Source organism: Lagopus muta, chromosome 3 (assembly GCF_023343835.1).
Source record: "Lagopus muta isolate bLagMut1 chromosome 3, bLagMut1 primary, whole genome shotgun sequence".
Classification (NCBI taxonomy): Eukaryota; Metazoa; Chordata; class Aves; order Galliformes; family Phasianidae; genus Lagopus; species Lagopus muta.
The window spans coordinates 32,809,390-32,828,399 of record NC_064435.1 but is presented as its reverse complement, the minus strand read 5'-3'; the positions used below and the strand labels follow the sequence as shown (position 1 = coordinate 32,828,399).

Below are 19,010 nucleotides of genomic sequence, written 5' to 3'. Positions count from 1 at the left end.
TTCACTGTGTTAAAACACTTAATTAGAAGACTTTTCTGTTGGCTTTTCTACTGATAAAGGTATTTATCTAGCAACCACCAAGTGGTTTATGAAATAGGGTCAGCTTCGAATTCCTGTATATTTCTACTTCTGATAATTATTCAGTACTAAATCCAGAGAAGGAGATGTTCACTTTTACTTTGCCTTTCTTAGATAATCTGCAGTAAAGCAATACAGCATTCCTCTGGAGAACACAAAAATTTATCTTTGGCATTAACCATGATATAATGTCCAAATTGACATATCAAAGCTAGATCTGTTCTGCTTTCCAGTGCCTACTTTTCACTGCACTCTCTGTTCAGCTCTCTCTCTTTCCAATGAAAAGCTCCTCAGAAGTCACCCTTGAGTTCTTCCAATGTACTGAAAGTGCGATTTTCATTAGACACTATTCTACTCTGCACTAGTACCTAGAACATTCATTGAATTCAGCCACCTTACTCCAATATCCAAACTCAACAACAAAAGTCTGAAGCTCTCTGATTTCATATCACAGTGCATAGGTGAAACCTTACGTTTTTGCACATCTTTTACACTTAAAAAAGGAAGCTACTCCAAAAGCTAATAATTAAATATTTGTGCAAATTTTAAACATTTAGAAGTCCAAGATAGACAGGATTACTTGCACAATAAACGGAAATGTTTGGCAACACTTTCGTAATGCAAAGATATTACAAACTGTACCATTAAATAAAGGTCAATTCATATGCATATATAATGGTTATGCAAAGTTAAACACCAAACAAACTTTCACATGTAACACCATTTTTGTTAGAAAGATTATGCAAGGAGCTATTCTGAGGCAAATCTAAGTTACTGAAAGTTTTCACTTGTTTTGATATTACATAAACAGAAAATCCTCTATTGACTCATTTTAGCTAACAGAATACATAGGCTAGAAACCACACTTTCAGGAGGATCAATCAGCACTATCAGGTGGGTAATAAATTGGTAGACTGTATAAAAATGCAGTAACACCCCTTTCAGGATCTCAAAGGCAGAAGCTGCACTGATCAAAGAAACAATCTGTGGCAATAATAGGCAGAAATGTGAAGCCACTCAGAGGGAAACAGCAAAGGAGACAAGGCCTTGTGATGTATCGTGAGATAAAATTGAAATCCAAAGGGATCTGTATGGAAGCATACCAAGTGCTGGAGATGTCACAAATGCAGCACTGTATGTAATTATGTGCACTGTCTACATTTCACATCTTCCTGGAGAAGTATCAAAGAACTGGAAAACAGACAAAAGAATATATAAAAAAATAATAGACACCTACGATAGAAAATGAGAGGTCAGGATAGGATTTACAGATTAATTAAAAAGCCCTTGATTTCCTGTGTTCTAAAGTCAAAGAAAATATGCAGTGGAATACCTCAAAGGCATCTGCAGAAATCCAAAGACCTCAGATAAAAGCAATTAAAACTCGGGGAGGACCAGACAGTGCTGAAGGAATTCCTTTAAACTTCTTGCGTGTAATGATGATGAAAGACAATATGAGAAGTTCCAAGTATTAAACAGATTCAGAACTAGGCAAACAGAAAAGTGTCAGCAAAAGAAAAGTTGATTCAAAGCACTTGACAGACCGCCAAGGGCTACTCCACAACTAACGAGATCCCTATATAGCACATTAGCAATTTTTAAAGACAACAACATGACAAATGATTTCTAACAGATGTCCACAGTTACCACACTTGAATAAAAAGCAGTTTTCAATATTTGATACGATGACAAAGACAGCTGGCCTATAATTTAGTCCAGAGCACCTACAAAAACCCAGGTGTGTAAACCCAAACTGTGCAAAACAAGGAAGAAACGGATCAGAAATAACCCCAAAAGCAGCAGTTACTTAATCAGGTCTGACATGAGATAAAGTTGCCCATCCGGAATACATGCAAAATACTTTTTAGAAAGGAACAGCTTAAGTAAAAAAAAAAATAGACCTCAGAGCAATTCTTATTGCCATACATCACAGCTGCTTTACTTACTATCTTGTCTGTAATGATAACCTGCTTTAATAGTGGAATTTTTCCACTGGTCCCTGTGATAAGTAAAGTGAGAAACCTTGCAGCTGTAATAAAGAAAAGATGAAAATCAAAGACATTAATTCACTTCAAAGAAGACATGGCTGAGAAATCTCAAATATGACTGGCCATTAACTTATCTCAACTGCACCCTACTTTTGAAAAGCACTTCAGCTCTCTGAAGTCAGCACTAGACTACTCTTACATTTCAAATTTTTAGATTGCATACATAAAAATAAACTTGGCTACGCAGCACTTCCCTGCAAGGAGAAAATGTCACAGTCCCAGAAAATAAATTTCAATGGAATGAAAATCAACACTTCCAGAGCGCTCTGCAACCAGGCAATCACTGAGTAGCAAGGGACAAAGGACCAGCAGGCACACCATTAGAGTCACAGTTTTAATAGAAAAAGCTTTCAAAAAAAAAAAAAAAAAAAAGCAAAAAAAAAAAAGCAGCACAGATGCTCTGAAATCACTGAACTATCACTAGAAGCCACGACAGATCATGAAACTTAATTATGAGAGATGTGACAGCAGGCAACAATTTTAAGAAAGTTAAGAGAAAAAATATAGAGAGCCAAAACCAAAAGAATAATACTGGAACACTCTTCAATCCACAGATTTAACAAGCATGAGGGAAAAAGGAAACTTTGAGTGACTTTTCTGAGCTGGACAGAACACGACAACTATGGCAGCTGATTTTCTGCCTTTCCTTCAGTCCTATTTGTATCACTTCTACAGGCACTCCTCTGCTAAACTGAAATTACCAAGATACCTGTCCAAGTGATATTAAGCCCTGGAGATACATGAAATCCATTTAGTGGTTTAACATAACATCTTCCAAATGTGCAAACAGGACTCTGTCTCACTTGCAAGATCCGGCACAGTAGATGTTCTCAAAGCCTAAGCACAGGCCAGGTTGTATGAGATGACCCCTCACCACTCCTGCTCAGTGGCTACAACCACTCTTGTAGGATATCTGGGACCCATCTCTGGTAGTCACTCTTCTGAGACAGGGGAGCTGAACTTGTAATCCATGAGGAAGGACAGGCATTTTTCTGGCTAATCTCTCTTATAAATGTAGCCAAACCCAGCTGTAAACCAACAACAGTGGCAGTCCATCTGAAGCAGAAGAGATTGGTGTAAATGGCTTGAAAGTAGCTACCTGATATACTTAAACACATGTGAAGCATAGGAATTTTAATAAAAATGTATAATTTTTTGCTCTGGTTTAAAATCTTTTATTCAAAATTAGCCAGAGTGCTTCTTTAACACTACAGTACATTCACATCACAGATCTTTCCTATGAGATATAAATGAGAGCACAGAGCCACTAACCCCAGGGTCAGGTTAACCAAGGTTTCTCTGTCTCTTACTGAAAATTCATCCAAACAATCCCGTGCATCGATGCTCTTGTGCTAAGTATGGCAAATAAAGCAGTGATAAATCTTCAAAGGTCTAGGAACACTCCAAAGAATGAATTTTCCACATCAAACTGTGAAGATTGATCACTGTAGGTTAAACAGAAGCAGATATGGTCTGAGTGAAATGTCATCGTGACAAGTACTTATCCAGTGCACCAGATACGAAACTGTACTCCATACCATACCAGGGTCAAGAATCAGAAAAACACTATCAAAGACGTGCTGGAAAGCCAGAGGGGATGTATCCAGCCTCTACTGAGAAGGACTCAATCCTAGGCAGCAGTGATCTCAAAGGTCTCCCAAACATAGCAGTATCCTGTCCGGCTATTTCTGTGCTGAGTGCTGTCAGTCAGTACCCACCATGTCAGTCAGAGCAAGCTCCTGACACAGCCAAAACAGGAGATTTTTTTCCATTAAATGTTGCACAGATGTTTTTGTGGCAAGCATTTCCTCTCTGTCAAGACCTACTATGCAATAACCAATACAAATCTCTTCTTCCTTGACCTCCTTCCGTAGACCTAAATAAGCCCTCAAGGGATACAGTTGCCCACCCTACCTCAATTCCCTGTTGGCAAGAGTAGCCCTGAAAAATGCTTGACCCTTACCAGTTTCCAATGAATCGGGGATCATTCTGGTCAATATAAACAGTTGTCCTAGGATCAACATAGAAACCAATGAGAAGTCCTCCCAGTAAGTAGCCAGCTGCAGGACCGAGTGCTCCCATGACATACATGATGGCTGAGGAAATAAAAGATCCAAGTTGTAAATCAGTAAAAAGAACACTTTGTTACTCATTTGCATGTAAATTAGGGATCCAGAAGTAAAAGATGTCTCATCAAGCAGAAAATTTTGTACCCAGAATTTCCTTGAAAGAAACAACAACAAAAACAAACAGAAAAATCTTCAAAGGCTTTGCATAAAGCAAAGTATTAATAAGAAAATTACTGTTTTCTGCACATTTTCAGTCAAATTACAGATGGAAAAGTACACTATTTTTGTATTTTAGATGGGAAGCATCTATGATTTTGACAATACCTTTTAACATTTGTAACATTTTCTTTGAATAAAAACAGAATTTGAAACATAAAATACAATCAACAGTAAGCAAACAAAAAAGCAATGGGTAAAACTTATACAAGGCAGCAAAGCACAAAGTACAAAATTCCAATACAGTTACTATCAGACTAATACTGGATTTAAAAGAACCAAAGTTTAGACATCAAATATTCCAATTTTTGGAGAGTGACAGAATGACATTTTTATTCATGCAGCCACCAACTTGGCCCTGTTGTAAACAGTGACAGCAACAGACCACATATGCCATATTTCCACAGGACTCCTTCCTTGTTCAGAAGATTTGAAATTCTAACGTTATTATTAAAGAAACTTCCTAATTTAAAAACCTGGTTAAATGAAAAAGAAATTCTCACATGCAACAATGCAGATGCTTATTTTACAACACCTTCACTATCTCAGTGCTGGATGAACGCAAAATCTTTATCACTTGAAATAACAGAGTGGGCTCCTATCTGCTATGCCTTCTACAAGATACTCTTTGCAGAGAGCCTCCAGTCCTCATCCTTCAAAAACCCACAACAGGGCATTTCTGAGAAAGCATCACAGCTTCTGTTTGCCTGCATGCCTGTGCAGTCAGGAACAAGGATGAGACTGAGGCAGGAACAGACTACAAATGTGCTTCATCTTGGTGTTGGGCTGAACCCCAACTGGGCCTGGGAACCAGGAAACCCTTCTGCATCTCTCAGTGCAGACAGAACCGTGAGACAACAGAACATCTGTTATTTGCTGACAAGAACCAAGCACTGAAATTTAGAACCCCTTTTCCATTTTTTTAATGGAGGATAATTTGAAGTCCATCAATTGCCTTGCCCTTAAAGTCCATCAATTTTGCTTCCTTCCTTTCCTGCTTCTGCAAAACCCAAGTCAACTTCTGAACTAAGCCAAGGTCAGTTATCACAACCCTAACCATGACCTTAGGTATTTTTCAAAGATCTTTCTCCTATTCTCCATCTGTCATCACAGAGTGGTCCTGTGTGGAGTCAGGAGTTGGACTTGATGCTCCCTATGGATCCCTTTGGAAAATTCTGTGATTCTATGATCTATTTCTCTCCTTAATGCATGCTGCAGCACCCATCCCTTTTAGAATGTTTCTATCCCATGCATGAAAGCATGAAAGACCCAATAGATTATAAGGAACAATCTTTGCCTGTCTGGTACCACAGAAACCCCAAGCTCCAGCAGCACAGCAACACAAGTGCTGCAGACTCACTACACGGCACATCAGAAGAGACCTGGTAATCTAATCATCTAAAAAGATCATCCTGGCTCTGAAATCTCCACCTCCGCATGGTTTCAGTGGAGCAGTCAGCCTCCATGGTAGACCCCATCCTGTTTGGTCCCACCTTCGATCGGACAAGCACAGTCCTGGGGCTGCAGCCACTGAGGGAGCTTAATAGAGCTGTAGAAAGCCACTTTTCTGTGACAGCACTTACAGCAAACTATATCTCAAAGACAAAATAAATGAAATCATGAAATCTACCTGATTAGACCAAAATACCTCATACATTTTCATCTTGTGTTTTAAAAGAAGAGAAAGATGAGAATAATCTCAAGAGTAAAAAGGGGCTGTTTATCAAGGACCTATACTGCAGAAAAAAAGTTGCAAAAGCTACCACAAAAGGTAAACTGCCTCCATAAAAAGTATTTTTCAAACTATAAATTTATTTATTACTTTTAAGTTGCTCCTTCTAAATCACATTTTCAATTTTTACGAAGCTGTAATTTGAAATAATTAGATTTCTCTAAGGTCCCTTTTACCTAATGGTTTCCAGAACTGTGTTCACTACTTAAATTTATTCCAGCCATGTTCCCTTCTGCCTTGATTGCAAACAATTCTTTGCATGTGTAAAATGCTCCACCACACATTATAACACCACTACTTACCACTAGTAAGTGGTTAAACTGCACAGTAACTGTCACTTGTATAATTCACATCATAAGGAGAGGAAAAAAAAAAAACACCTATCATAATAAATTGTGTTCAATGAATACTTTCTTAGAAAATAGATTCAAAGAAGTGCAGTAAACTCAGGTCTCTAAGAAGTTTACAGAGAGAAAACACAAAGGGAGCAAAAGAGTGACCTAATCCATTCATTTCAGCATTCAGAAAAAATACTTACACTGCATCTATTCAACTTCAAGTCCACCACTGAAACAGGGAAAATGCAGCAGCTGCTTGGGCTCAGCAGCACCACTCAGCACTTGTGCTATGTTACACCTGGTAACTTCAGAGGCTGTTCTTATAAGCAGAAATTCTGTGCACTAAAGATAAAAATAAATGAACACTGTGTTCCATTAGAGGAGGTGATGCTGCTGACTATTTCATAAGTTTTTTTTCTAATTGCTGTTTGCTGCTCAGGTTTTGGGTTGTTTGGGTTTTTTTGTTTGTTTGTTTGTTTGTTTTTAAATACAGCTTACAGATAACATGCAAAATTCTGAATATTTCAGAAAAAAGGGATATCCCACATCTGGTTCCGGGCATAAAGGAAACCGTAACCTCACGAGTTCCATTAGTGTGCAACTAGTTTAGCACACTGCAACAACTTCTTCATTATTCAGTAATGGTCACAATCAAAGACCAGATACCAGGTGTAGTAAATTGATCCCAATTTCTAAATAGAACTAAAGATGGAGCGTGGCAAGAAAAGTACTTTGATATTTCAAAATGAGGTACTTGACAAAATCTGCATGAAACTGCTAAACCTTGCTGTGAAAATGAAGCTATCTCCAAGGTACGGCCTTAAGTTGAGCCAGGGGAGGTTCAGGTTGTATATTAGGAAAAATTTCTTCTCAGAAAGAGTGGGGAGACATTGGAACAGGCTGCCCAGGGAGGCTGTGGAGTAACCATTCAAGGAGGTGTACAAGAAATAGGTAGACATGGCACTGAGGAATGTGGTATGGTGGCATGGTGGGCATGGGTTGATGGTTTGACTATATGATCTTAGTTGTCTTTACCAACCTTAATGGCTCTATGTTTCCAGGAGTCAGCCTAGCAGACTGCTCTGGGGCCCTGAAATTCTGGTCACAGACTGCATGAAAATGCACCCTAAAGCCTGAGAATATTGATTCCCAAACAGGCCACGAATATTACCAGATGATACAGAAAGGAAACTAAACTGGAAATAGATTCAGCCAGGGCATCATCAAAACTGAACTCTGCTCACAAACACAAAAAGTTCTGCAGACAACTGTTCCATATTTTTTTCCATTTTCATCTTGAGGTTTTGGATGGAAAGGATCTAAAACACTGCAGTGATGTAGGAACACCTTCTCAGCACCCTGCCCCAACTCTTTAATTTTAACAGAAGTAAAAAGAAAATTTTAACAAGGGAGCACGTGGTGCTGAGCCAGTCTGCACGACATTAATTGCATGTAAGGAAACCTTGGATGTGCCTGAGTTACAACCTTCACAGGTTCTTATATTTGCAAACTATCTTCAAATCTTCTAAGTCAGAAAAGAACTATACTATAAAGTAGCAGTAATATTTCCACATGATAAAACAGAAATCATGTGTATGTTACATGCTATAGTTCTGTTCCAAAGAGCAAGTAATCTTAAGAAAATAAAATGGGAATATTATTGCTAATACAGACATTTGGGCTACAAGGGCCATCTAGTTCTCTAGTGGTTGATTTTCACTAAAGTGAAGAATTGTACCTTTCAGAGTTACTGTATTAGCCATCTCCACACTCAATGTTGGCAAGTCTCTAAGCATGCTTCTCAGGGAAGGTGGGTGACAATGCACCGGCAGGTCACCCATCCTTAGCTGAAATATGGCCACTTGAGAAATACACGTGACGTTCAATGCAATCACCTACACCTGGACCTTGAAGAAGGTGTTTTTTTTCCCCAGAAGTTTGTCAAAGCTTGCTGCTGCAGTCATGTAGGATCTTTTGTCCTCAAACCAAAGCACTGGTTGGTCTGCTGAAATAACACTGTATTTAGAAAGATCATTTCAAAGGCAAAGATCTTGCATGTTTTTTTAAGTCTCTTTTTTCTCTCAAAGACTCAACGTCCTGGGGAGGAGATCACATCAGCAATCATACCTCATTCTATGGGTAAAGCTCCTCTTCAGTCTGATCAGGGAAAGATTTTCCCAGCCCTCTTAAACCTGGTACTTCAGAACATAGTTCTAACTCCTAGTTCAAATTCACTTAATTAAATGCTTATTTGCTCCTATGATACCCAGCCACGGATACTTCAATTCCTTTGACTTTTTTTTCTTTTTGTTTTTGTGCAACACCGTACCACTCAGTCTAGGTGTACAGTTTCCACTTACAGCTGGCTATGGCTAGCTTAGCCAAACATCCATCACAGCTAAGACTCTGGATGAGAGAAGAAGGGAGTCAAAGCAACAGTTTTGAATTACACACAGAATTTACCTACAAAATAAAAGATAATTAAGAAATATCATTTTTATCCATTGAAAAGTTTATCCTAGGACTTGTTCCAATTAATATTTCCATTCTGACAAAACAAAAATATTTACTGCTTCTGATCATAGGACTTTCTTCTTCCAGAGAAGAAGAATCTACAGAGACCCTATTGTAGCAAAGTCACTGTGATTACAGTAAGATGGACTCAATCCTCTATGGGCCTAAAAATCCCTGTTCTTACAATACATGCATAAAGCAACATAGTTACTAAAGGTACTTTTTCAATCTACTCACACAATAAAAACATATGTAAGCAAAGGTCATAAAAGTACTTGGAAAGTCCCCTCCTTCTCCTCCTAAAATGGCATCAAATGACAACCAGCCTCTATGCATTCTGAATATGAGGATACGTATCCCTGCGGCACCATAAAATGCATTCCCCTTAAACTTTGCCTTTCCATGTTAGTAATTGTTAGCACCAATAAAAGCAGCAAGCACCATGTTCTGCCTAAATGAACAGAAAGTCCACATTAGTGGTCTACACCAGGCCATCTGGCTCCTGGGTTCTAGACAAGTTACTTTGGTTTAAGAAGTAAAAACAAAGTAATATATTGCTTAGTCCCCTGCACTGTGTGCACTGTGCACACACATCACCACACAAAGTTTAGCACTGGATGGAGAGGAACATTTCTGAAAGACCCCACTGTTCCAGCCTTGGCAGCACATCACCACAGTACAACCTTCCACTTCATACATGTGTAAGGCAAGCAGAATTTGATCTTTATTCTACTTTCAATTAAAGTTTAGAATTCACAAAATCCTGCAAAATATACAGTGCTCATTCTGGAGGGATGTTTTTGGCTTGCTTTTATTTTTTTTCATATGTGTATTTTTTTTTTCCTGTCAGGACAGTAATGCAATTTTGCAGGATACTTTTTTAGTGAGATACAGATATAATCTTTTTTTTTATCTGTAGATTTCAAATTTTTACTCCGATAGATTAACTGCCACCATAAAATGAAGCAGTAGATTGGAAAACAGAGATACAAAGGATAAAATGAATCACCTACAGTTATGTAGCAGAGTGGAAAGGCCAGGAGTACAATTTACTTCCCCAAAGCAATAACTGTGTTCTGCGTGCTGAACAGCATTCATCCTGAAAGAACAGCAAGGGAAGAATAAAAATGACTCAAAAAGAAAACACTCACAAATTCCACTCTTAAGTAAAGGCCCATGTTTATAGGTTACCTGTTTACAGGCAGAGGAATGAGCTTTAGTAGAAATGACAAGATAACTTTATATGACTGAATTATCTGTATGTTGGGAGATTTAGAGGGCTAAATATTTACATGTATGTAGTTCCATATCTTGGAACTACAAGGGGATATCTGTTCCAGTCTGGGATTTTGGTAATGGCCTTAAGTTGTGCCAGGCAAGGTTCAGATGGGATATTAGGAAAAATTCCTCAGAACAAGTGGTGAGGCACTGGAACAGGCTGCCCAGGGAAGTGAAGTCACTCCCCTGAGGCGTTCAAGAAGTGTGTAGATGTGGCACTGAGGGTTAGTGGGCACATTGGGGAAGGGCTGACAGTTAGACTAGATTATCTTAGTGGTCTTTTCCAACCTTCAGGATTCTATGATTGTATAAGCAAAAGAAGCAGTGTCATGGTACAATAGCATCCTCTCCATTCCTACTGCCAGCGTGTTTCCTACAAGAGCTGTGCTGTCACTGAAGAAATAAACAGCAGGATATTCCTTCACAGTAGGGAGCAGGTCCTAATTCAGCCCCAGCACAATGCTGGCAGACAGAGGCCAGGATGGAGAACACATCCAAACCTCAGCCCAGCACTACTCCATCTCTTTTGTCCCAGTAGCAGCAATGAAGTAGCAAGGAACAAGTGGAAAGCTTCCAAAGAAACACCACTCACAGTCAAAATGCACATTTATTTCCACTGTGGGTGAGTGCAGAAGAGACAAGTTACCCAAAAAACGTAATTTTTAACCACTCTTTTGAGCCTGAAGAAAGAAAATAGAGTACATACAAGCAGAACCCAAGAATGCTTCACAAAAGCCTTGAAGTCAGGAAATCACACAGTTCACTTCCTTCTTTTCTTCATGAAAACACAGCCAATCCTACCTATACATGCTTTAGGATTTTTTCTTTCATGTGGTTGTCTGCTCAGGAAAAAAACAATGCTCAAAGCATTGTTGTGTATCAGCTAACAAAGTAAAGTTCAAATCTTTAAATCATTTCCTTTCAAAACGTATTAGCGTTACCACAACTTTAAGTCTATCAGATCCAGGGTTCCACAAAACAATAAACAGAGCAAGAAAGCTGTTCCACTAGCTTGACTTGATCTTTGTATAGAAAATGTTTGCTAACATTTTTGCAAGCAGATGCAACAGATCGGAGAAGCCCCTTTTTAGAGCAGCATTGCCAGGGCACTATTTTACCTACCACAGAAAATTAAAAGAATGGACCAGCTTACAACTTCATTAAAAAAATCTGAAAGTTAAATGAAATACTAATACGCCCAATGACTTGCCAATGTCAGAAGAAAAGCTTTAAACTTCTACTTGTCTCTCATGTATTTGTTACTAACATATCACTTGTATCAACACAGCATCATTATGAAGCATATAAAGCTTTTACTTCTATACTGTTTATGCTTTGTATTCTAAGAGTACAGTCATTTTCACGGGGTCCAAATCCAATGTCACAAAAAAAACAGCGAGATAAGCCCAATCTAAACACACAAATACCAGCTGCCTCTCCCTGTGTGTACCTCTCACACATGCCACCCCTGCAGCACTGCTCCATGTCACACACTGTGCTACAGAGCACATCACTCACTAAATTACACTACTGGTTATGTGCATCCAATGCAAAATTTTAAAAAACTGAAAATACCAAAAAATAAAGGCTTGTATCTGTGCCATGCTATTTCAGCAGTAAAGAAGCCTGGTTTGAGAAAAGATTGCCCCAACAAAAACTACTCCAGTGCTTAAAATGTGTTCTTTAATTCCTTATTTCTAATGACTTTGAAATCCTATTAAGTACAACTTCAAGAGCCAGACGCAGACTCCCGTTCTTTGAGATAACTCTGTTTCATTTAGAAACACAAATACTACACCTTTGCTTTTTTTCTGCAAAATCTGACTTTTCTGTCTTTATATTCACCTATCAGCAAACATTTGCTGGTACATTACCAAGCACAACTTGTGTTATTAAGTAAACATTGAAAAGATAAATCTGCTGCAAGAGCTTAGTGGAAACAGCTGAAATTTCATGTGCAGTTTCAAAATCAATGTGGTTAACCAAATTTAGACATCATGCACAAGAAAAATCTTGGATCGTATAATTAACCATAGCAAGCATTATCAGATTTTAAACAAATTTTAAGGGAAGAATTTTTCAGTTGACAGCACTACAAAAGCACACACTGCTATCTCTGATTCTAAGCATATGGAAAGCCCCACAGATGTACACAGTTTGCGTGACCAAAGATGAGCTTGTCTCTACTTGCATGATCAGAACCAAGATTGAAAACAAAGATGCTCTGACATTCTTTCCACAGATTAAGAGGTATTAGGCGCTTTATGTTCCCTAAAGAAATGTTTTTAAAAAACAGAAGTGTCAACAACTACTTGAATGCATAAATAAGGAAAAAATCAAAACCATCTTCCTTAAACTTCTGAGGTATCTTTCCATATGTAGGAAATACTGATGTGGAAATGCACTTTTATTGAAATTTAGCTCTCAGACAAATACACAGACTACTTGTGCTGGATGCAACCAGAATTTCAAAAGATGAACCAAAATGTAAAACTTTGCTCTTAGCTGTTTTTCTCATGGAAATCAGTTACCAGAAACCTCCACATCTCACCTTCAAATTTTTCAAGTCTCTGTCAGTATGCTGAGTCATAAACATAAGATAATGACTCCCAAGATGACCACCACCTTTGAGCTCCCAGACTCCAACGTTACAAAACAACACATTACTTGAGATGTTTTCTTCTTTGAATATTTTTAACCAGTGAAACTAGGCAAAGATATCAACCACTTTGCATATACCTACTGAGTGCCCTGAAGTCCTTTCCAAATTCTGGACCTCTCAGCATCCCAAAATTACCTTCAAAGAAATGTCATAAAAGTAACATACATTTCCATACAGAAAATGATCTACCATATATTTAGTTATTAGCCTAAATTCTAACCAACCTACTGCTGTAAATCATTTTAAAACTCTGATCTCCAAAATCCAAGTAATAACTTCTTAAATAATTTGCCTTATTTCTCATTCATTCAAATACTGAAAGCTAGTAAAAGCATTATTCACTCAAGCAGGATTCTGTAAATTAGTGGGCTACTCTCATGAGGCAGGCGGGAGCTTCTGCCATATTACTCAGCTACATTCCTAATAACAGGAATGACGCTGAAGCTGTCAGCTGCCTTTAAGAGATACTGGAGCTGCTCCTTCACTAATAGTTATAGTTTCCGTTAAGCCACATCAAGTGGGAATATCTCATCTCTGCCTTTTAATTGCTTGGCTTTGTTTTTTTAATTGTTTGGCAGCTGAGTATGCATGCACATACACTTAATTTTCATTGAGGACTATTCCCAAGAGTAACTTTAAGTACACGCTTATGGACTCTGCTGATCCCACTCTCTTCAAAGTTTCCTTCTTTAACACTTCTAACTGAAGTGGAGAGAGGCTGGTTTGTTCATTTGCATCTCACCTCCTCTTCTTTGGATTATCATAACTGTAAAAGAACAAACTGTGAGGGCTGAAATTTGACCTCTGCAAGCAGACTTTTACCATGTACATCACCAATAAGTAAATGTAAGAGATTGAAGTATTTCCAAATTACGTGATCTTCAAATTGCAGCAAGAAGACTTGGGTGCACAGCCACCACATCACTAGAACCTCAGAGGAGTATTTCAGAATACCTGCACTTGTCACAGTTTTACTTCACATTCAGGCAGAGTGAGCAGACACAAATATATCATTCAGGTCTTCCTGTTTTGGACAGGTAGGGTACACACATTCCCAGTGGGAACAGAGGAGAAAAGGCTGGTTAGATTTTTTCAGGCATGGGACCAGATTTGAGAAGATGACATCATGCATCCAGGAAGAACAAGGAATACTTGCCAATTTCTTAGCAAAATCTATGCACCTTAAGTACTTAATGTCAAGAGATAATGGTTTTACTGGTTTTTGTGTACAAATCAGATAAGGACACGCAAGTTTGAGATTTGCATAGGACACACATTCTGTAAACTGCGCAAAAACCAGATCCCTTGTGCCTAGGAAATTAACTGAAAAAGAAAGAAAGTGAGAAGGACTAAATAGTACCTGAAAAGAATATTTGACTATCTGTTGATAGTCACAGAATTTCTATATACATTTATTTTGTCTTGGTCCTACCAGCAAGACAGTGGAACAAAGAAGGAAATTATTTCAATCATTTTCTCTCACAATTAATTTCCTTTCAAAAATTGGTTTACGCCTAGGAGGCACAGGTTAATTACTGAAAATCCTCGTGATTGCTTTTCCCTCTGCTACTTCTACCTAATAGATAGCAAAGAAGGGCAAGTCAAATAACATTTCTTCTTGTTTTCCTTGCAAATTGTACTTACATTTTCATCTTTCAACTGAAACAACAGGAATTACAGTTCATTACTCATATCTGACTGAAAATCTGCCTGTAAGCAAAAGCATATTATTCCAGTAATTTGCAGATGACCTTGTTAGCTTTATTAATGTTCATTGTGTTGCTAAAGAAGTTATTTTTCTGCATTCACAAAAGGACTAAATCTGCAATAGCCTGAATAAAATAGTATTAAATAACAATTGGGAAAGTGCAATGCACAGCCCTATACTCATATTTAAACCATGCTGGGAATATTATAACAGGATGAAGACTCTGAAAAAAAAAAAAAGATTGTCATCCGTATGTGTGTTATAAATACTGGAAGCTATTTATTTTGGCTAAAGGACAACATCACCGTTTCATGAAAATCTACCAAGTATCAAAAATTACCCTTTATTCTCCTAAGCAGCATTGTTTAATTATTATCACAAAACCTCAATTACACTGAAGTATTTGTTTCTGGAACAAAACCTGAGTTTTGGTTTCTGGATACGTGCCCCTCTCCATCCCCATGACTCCACAGAGGGATCTCAAGACAGAAGTGAGACTTCTTTCACATCTCTATTCTGCTCGGACAGCTGAGTTTTTCACAGCAGCACTAAGAAGAGCAAGAAGCAAAACCAATTTCTTCCCCATTCAAGCAGTCTCCACATCAACAGCACATGGATGACGAAGATCTCAGGTTGTCTTCTCTACCACTACCCACAACAAAAAGCTGTTGGCTTTCACACAACAGTAGAATCTTCTTATGGCTCTAACCACAATTTCTAATAGAATTCAGGTAAGAGAATTAAAACCACCTACAAAGAGGTGGTGCTTAGCCAGATCTTCAACCACCACAATAGCCAAAGGCAGATATTCAGAGCCTAGAATACAGAGCCAACTAACAGGTCTTGCAGGTCTAATATGATCTAAATAACAGGTTTTGCAGGAACCCAGTCTGTACCAAGCCTGAGTGTGGACCACATGGCCTTATCACAGCAAAACAGAAGAAAATTCCATATACCCATACATCAACATCAACTACTGGAACTGCTGTGAGTTTCTCAGGCCCTGACACTGTTTCAGTGAAAAGAGTTGCTCCAGATCATGATCTAATACCCTTAATGAAGAATCACTTTAACAGTATTTGTGACACAAACACGTGCTGTTACGTCCCACTCAATGGGTGATATTGAAGATTTACTTTAAAAACCTGCACAAGAGCCTTAACCTTAGTCTCGGCCAGAGTGAAAAAGTCATTCCTCTCCTTGCTGAAAAGCCTCAGGAAATAATCCTTAGTTGACAAACGGGTTATCTTCATCCTTGTGCAGACATCCCAGCCTATGGAGAGATGCCTACAAAAACTGCCCCACAGTGAGTTAATGGGTGCCCCACATAGAAATGAACTGTTCCCAAAGTGCCCTCACATGCTTGAGACAGTCCCATAACACTGGACACTGAAACAAGAAGTTGTTGCCTTTGACAAGGCTATGGTCAACTTGGATAGATCAAAGAACGTAAATAGCCAGAGATCTGAAAGAAATGAAGGGAAAAAGAGATGGGAATCTCTACAGAATCATAGAGGGAAAGGAGGAATATGATCTTGCAAGAAACTGAAAGGAAGAAAATTAATTTGTATTTTTTACTCTAGACAGAAGGCCACCAGAAACATAATTTGTTTCTAACTGATTCTATAAATAAATGAGACTGCTCACAGCTCAGTTGGAATCCTGAAAGAAATGAATATTCATCTCATGGGGAAAAGTAGATATCGATATGTAAAGTCAACAATCAAATTTAAAAAAATAAAAATATTTGGGTTTTTTATTACTAGGTAACATGTTCTACATATTTTGGGGTGGTTTGAATTTGTGTGTCAATTTTATTTTTTTTTTAATGCTAGCTTATATTCCCACATAAGGATCAAAAGTTAATACAGCATAAGTTAAACATTTCACCCTTTTCAAACATAAATCATTTTATCTAGATGAAAAAAAATGACTGAATCAATATATTCCAAAAATCAGATTTAAATGAGTAATAATTTGCCAGAAAAAAAAAAAAAAGACATCAGAATACTTTAATTGGTTCAACCAAATGTCATCGTTTAAACACTGAGTGCAGCACTGAAAAAGTAATTGCTGTTACAGAGGTTCTCCTTAATGATACTATTATAATTACAACTGCCTTCCTTTTTAAGATATAAACTATAACTGTGATTTAGGACTCCATTTGGAGCTCATTCTCTGTCACAGTAAGATATGTTAATACGTTAATAAAAGACAGAAGTGTTACTAACTTGCAGAGTTAGCATTTCCAAGAAAAAATGACATATAGCACATGAATCCTTCCAAGATGTTTCAAAAGCCCATAGATGGAAAAATGAAAAATTCATAATCAGCAGTAATTATTTTCACTGTTTAGATACCTACTCAGCTGACACGTTTTGAGGAAAATTGGCCAATATGCTTTTATTTTAGCTGTAATTTTTTAATAAAATCTGATTATTCTGTTTATTTCTTCTTTTTGTGAGTAGAATAAAGCATGGCAGTTTTGTTTCTCAGTTACTTAGATTAGTAGATTATTAAGCACGTTATTTTTCATTAGTAAAAGATGCTCTCACACTTAGCAAACAGACGTGAAAATCATAGTGGCTAGAGGCTACGGACAAATGACTTTCAGCCAACTTTAGGCACTTTTCTGTAGCAGTAACTTTTTTAAGAGGATAATTAACTGTTAGAGCAATATTCCTATGGAGGAGGCAGGCTGTCTGTAACTGTGAGAGGTTCATTTTAAGTTAAATGGTTTTATGGGTACAGAGCTTTGCATAGGGTTAGCACTGTAATGAAATCTAATTCAACAGATGTCAGAGCAACTGAACGTGATAGACCTTTCTGGCCCAATAAAGCATGAAATTACCTCACATACTCTCCTTTCAGCTCTATCACAGTGGACTTTACAGACACAGAGCCAATAAACTTCTTTACCATTCTCACCAAACCACCCCCAGAAATCTCCAAAGCCCTTCTCCAGGTAAGAGAAGGAGCAGAGCTGGCCCCATGCTCATTACATAGTACCCCTGCCCATCAGTTCAGCTTTTAGAAGAAGCCTCACAATGGGTGGGCTCGAGACCAGCTGTAGCTCTCCAGGCTGCATGAGTTATTCACATCAGGAAGATCCTACTGGAAGATGATTACCCTCACACGTGCAATCTGCAAACTATCACAACCTTTAATCAGCTTAGCACAGACAAGTTAGGCTTAAGTTTGCACGGAAGATTAAATGTGAACCCTAAATCCCATGAAATTCATTGCAAGTTGGGTCCCTGACTTACTCAGGCTCCTTGGAACATCTTAATAAGCTCAGTTATTAAATTACTCTAAGAGAGAGACTGACAGGGAGGTCATCAAAGAACGACACAGGAGAGTTACCTACAATAACCAAGACAATGTTACTGGTGGTCTCCACAGCTGGCACATCACAACCAAGCATAGTGACAATCCACTCGGCATCCTTCCACTCTATGGCAGAATTTTACAAGTGACCGAAGAGAGATGATTTTGCAAACTGGTGGATCCTAACTAAACTTTCAGATTCAGACTGAAAATCTGCCCACAAAACAAATGAAAGCACACAGTTTACAGGTAGGGGGAAAAGAGTAAAAATAATGACCAAAAAAATCAGCATCTAGTACTCCTTCAAAGAGCAAATACAAAAGATGTAATACATTTCTATGTTTATGTAATATCTAACCGTAACTGTAATCCCCTGTCCAATTTTAATAAACTATAATGTAATCAGATCTTTTTATAACAGTATAAATTCAGTATCAACTCAACGCAGCACTCCCAATATTTATTAAGATGTATTTATTTTGCTTCTATAGGTATAATGTAAAGTAAAGGTATACTGTATAATGTAAAATGTATAATGTAAAAGTAAAATAATCAAATAACAAAACATCACCAATTACCAGTGTGGTTTAGTGGCCATGGTGGGAGGACTGATGATATTATTGGTTTTTTCCAACCTTCATGATACTATGTTCTATTTAACACATTCCTTTCTATCAGCTAATTTGCATATTTATAATAACTTTTTAAAATTACACCAAAGATCACAAGTCTACTTTTGCCATCACTGCTGCCAGTGCACTGAAAGAGCACTAACAGATCAGGCCTAACAACACAAGTCAAAAAAACTTCTGAGACACGTAGACCTTCAGCCTACTGCTGCCTCTGACACAGGTAAAGCTCCTCAGCTATTTCATATAGCACATCTCAGCAACACTCACACCAAGGCAGAGTCACAAACGGCACAGTAAGTTCAAGGAATACACCTGAATTTTGAGATGCCTCCTGTAGGGGTTTCCTCTTCTCCACCACAAAGTGGCCCCTTCCCATCACTGGAGTAACTCGTGACACCAGACACACTG

At 38.0% G+C, this 19,010-nt stretch overlaps 1 protein-coding gene across 1 annotated transcript in view; it reads right to left on the bottom strand.

Moving 5' to 3' along the window:
• SLCO5A1 (solute carrier organic anion transporter family member 5A1) overlaps nucleotides 1–19,010 on the bottom strand; it is a 64,239-nt gene that overhangs the window by 30,408 nt on the left and 14,821 nt on the right. The window contains exon 2 of the mRNA XM_048938923.1: nucleotides 4,090–4,222. Within this exon, the coding sequence (XP_048794880.1) occupies nucleotides 4,090–4,222 (133 nt within the window). The remainder of the gene's footprint in view (nucleotides 1–4,089; nucleotides 4,223–19,010) is intronic.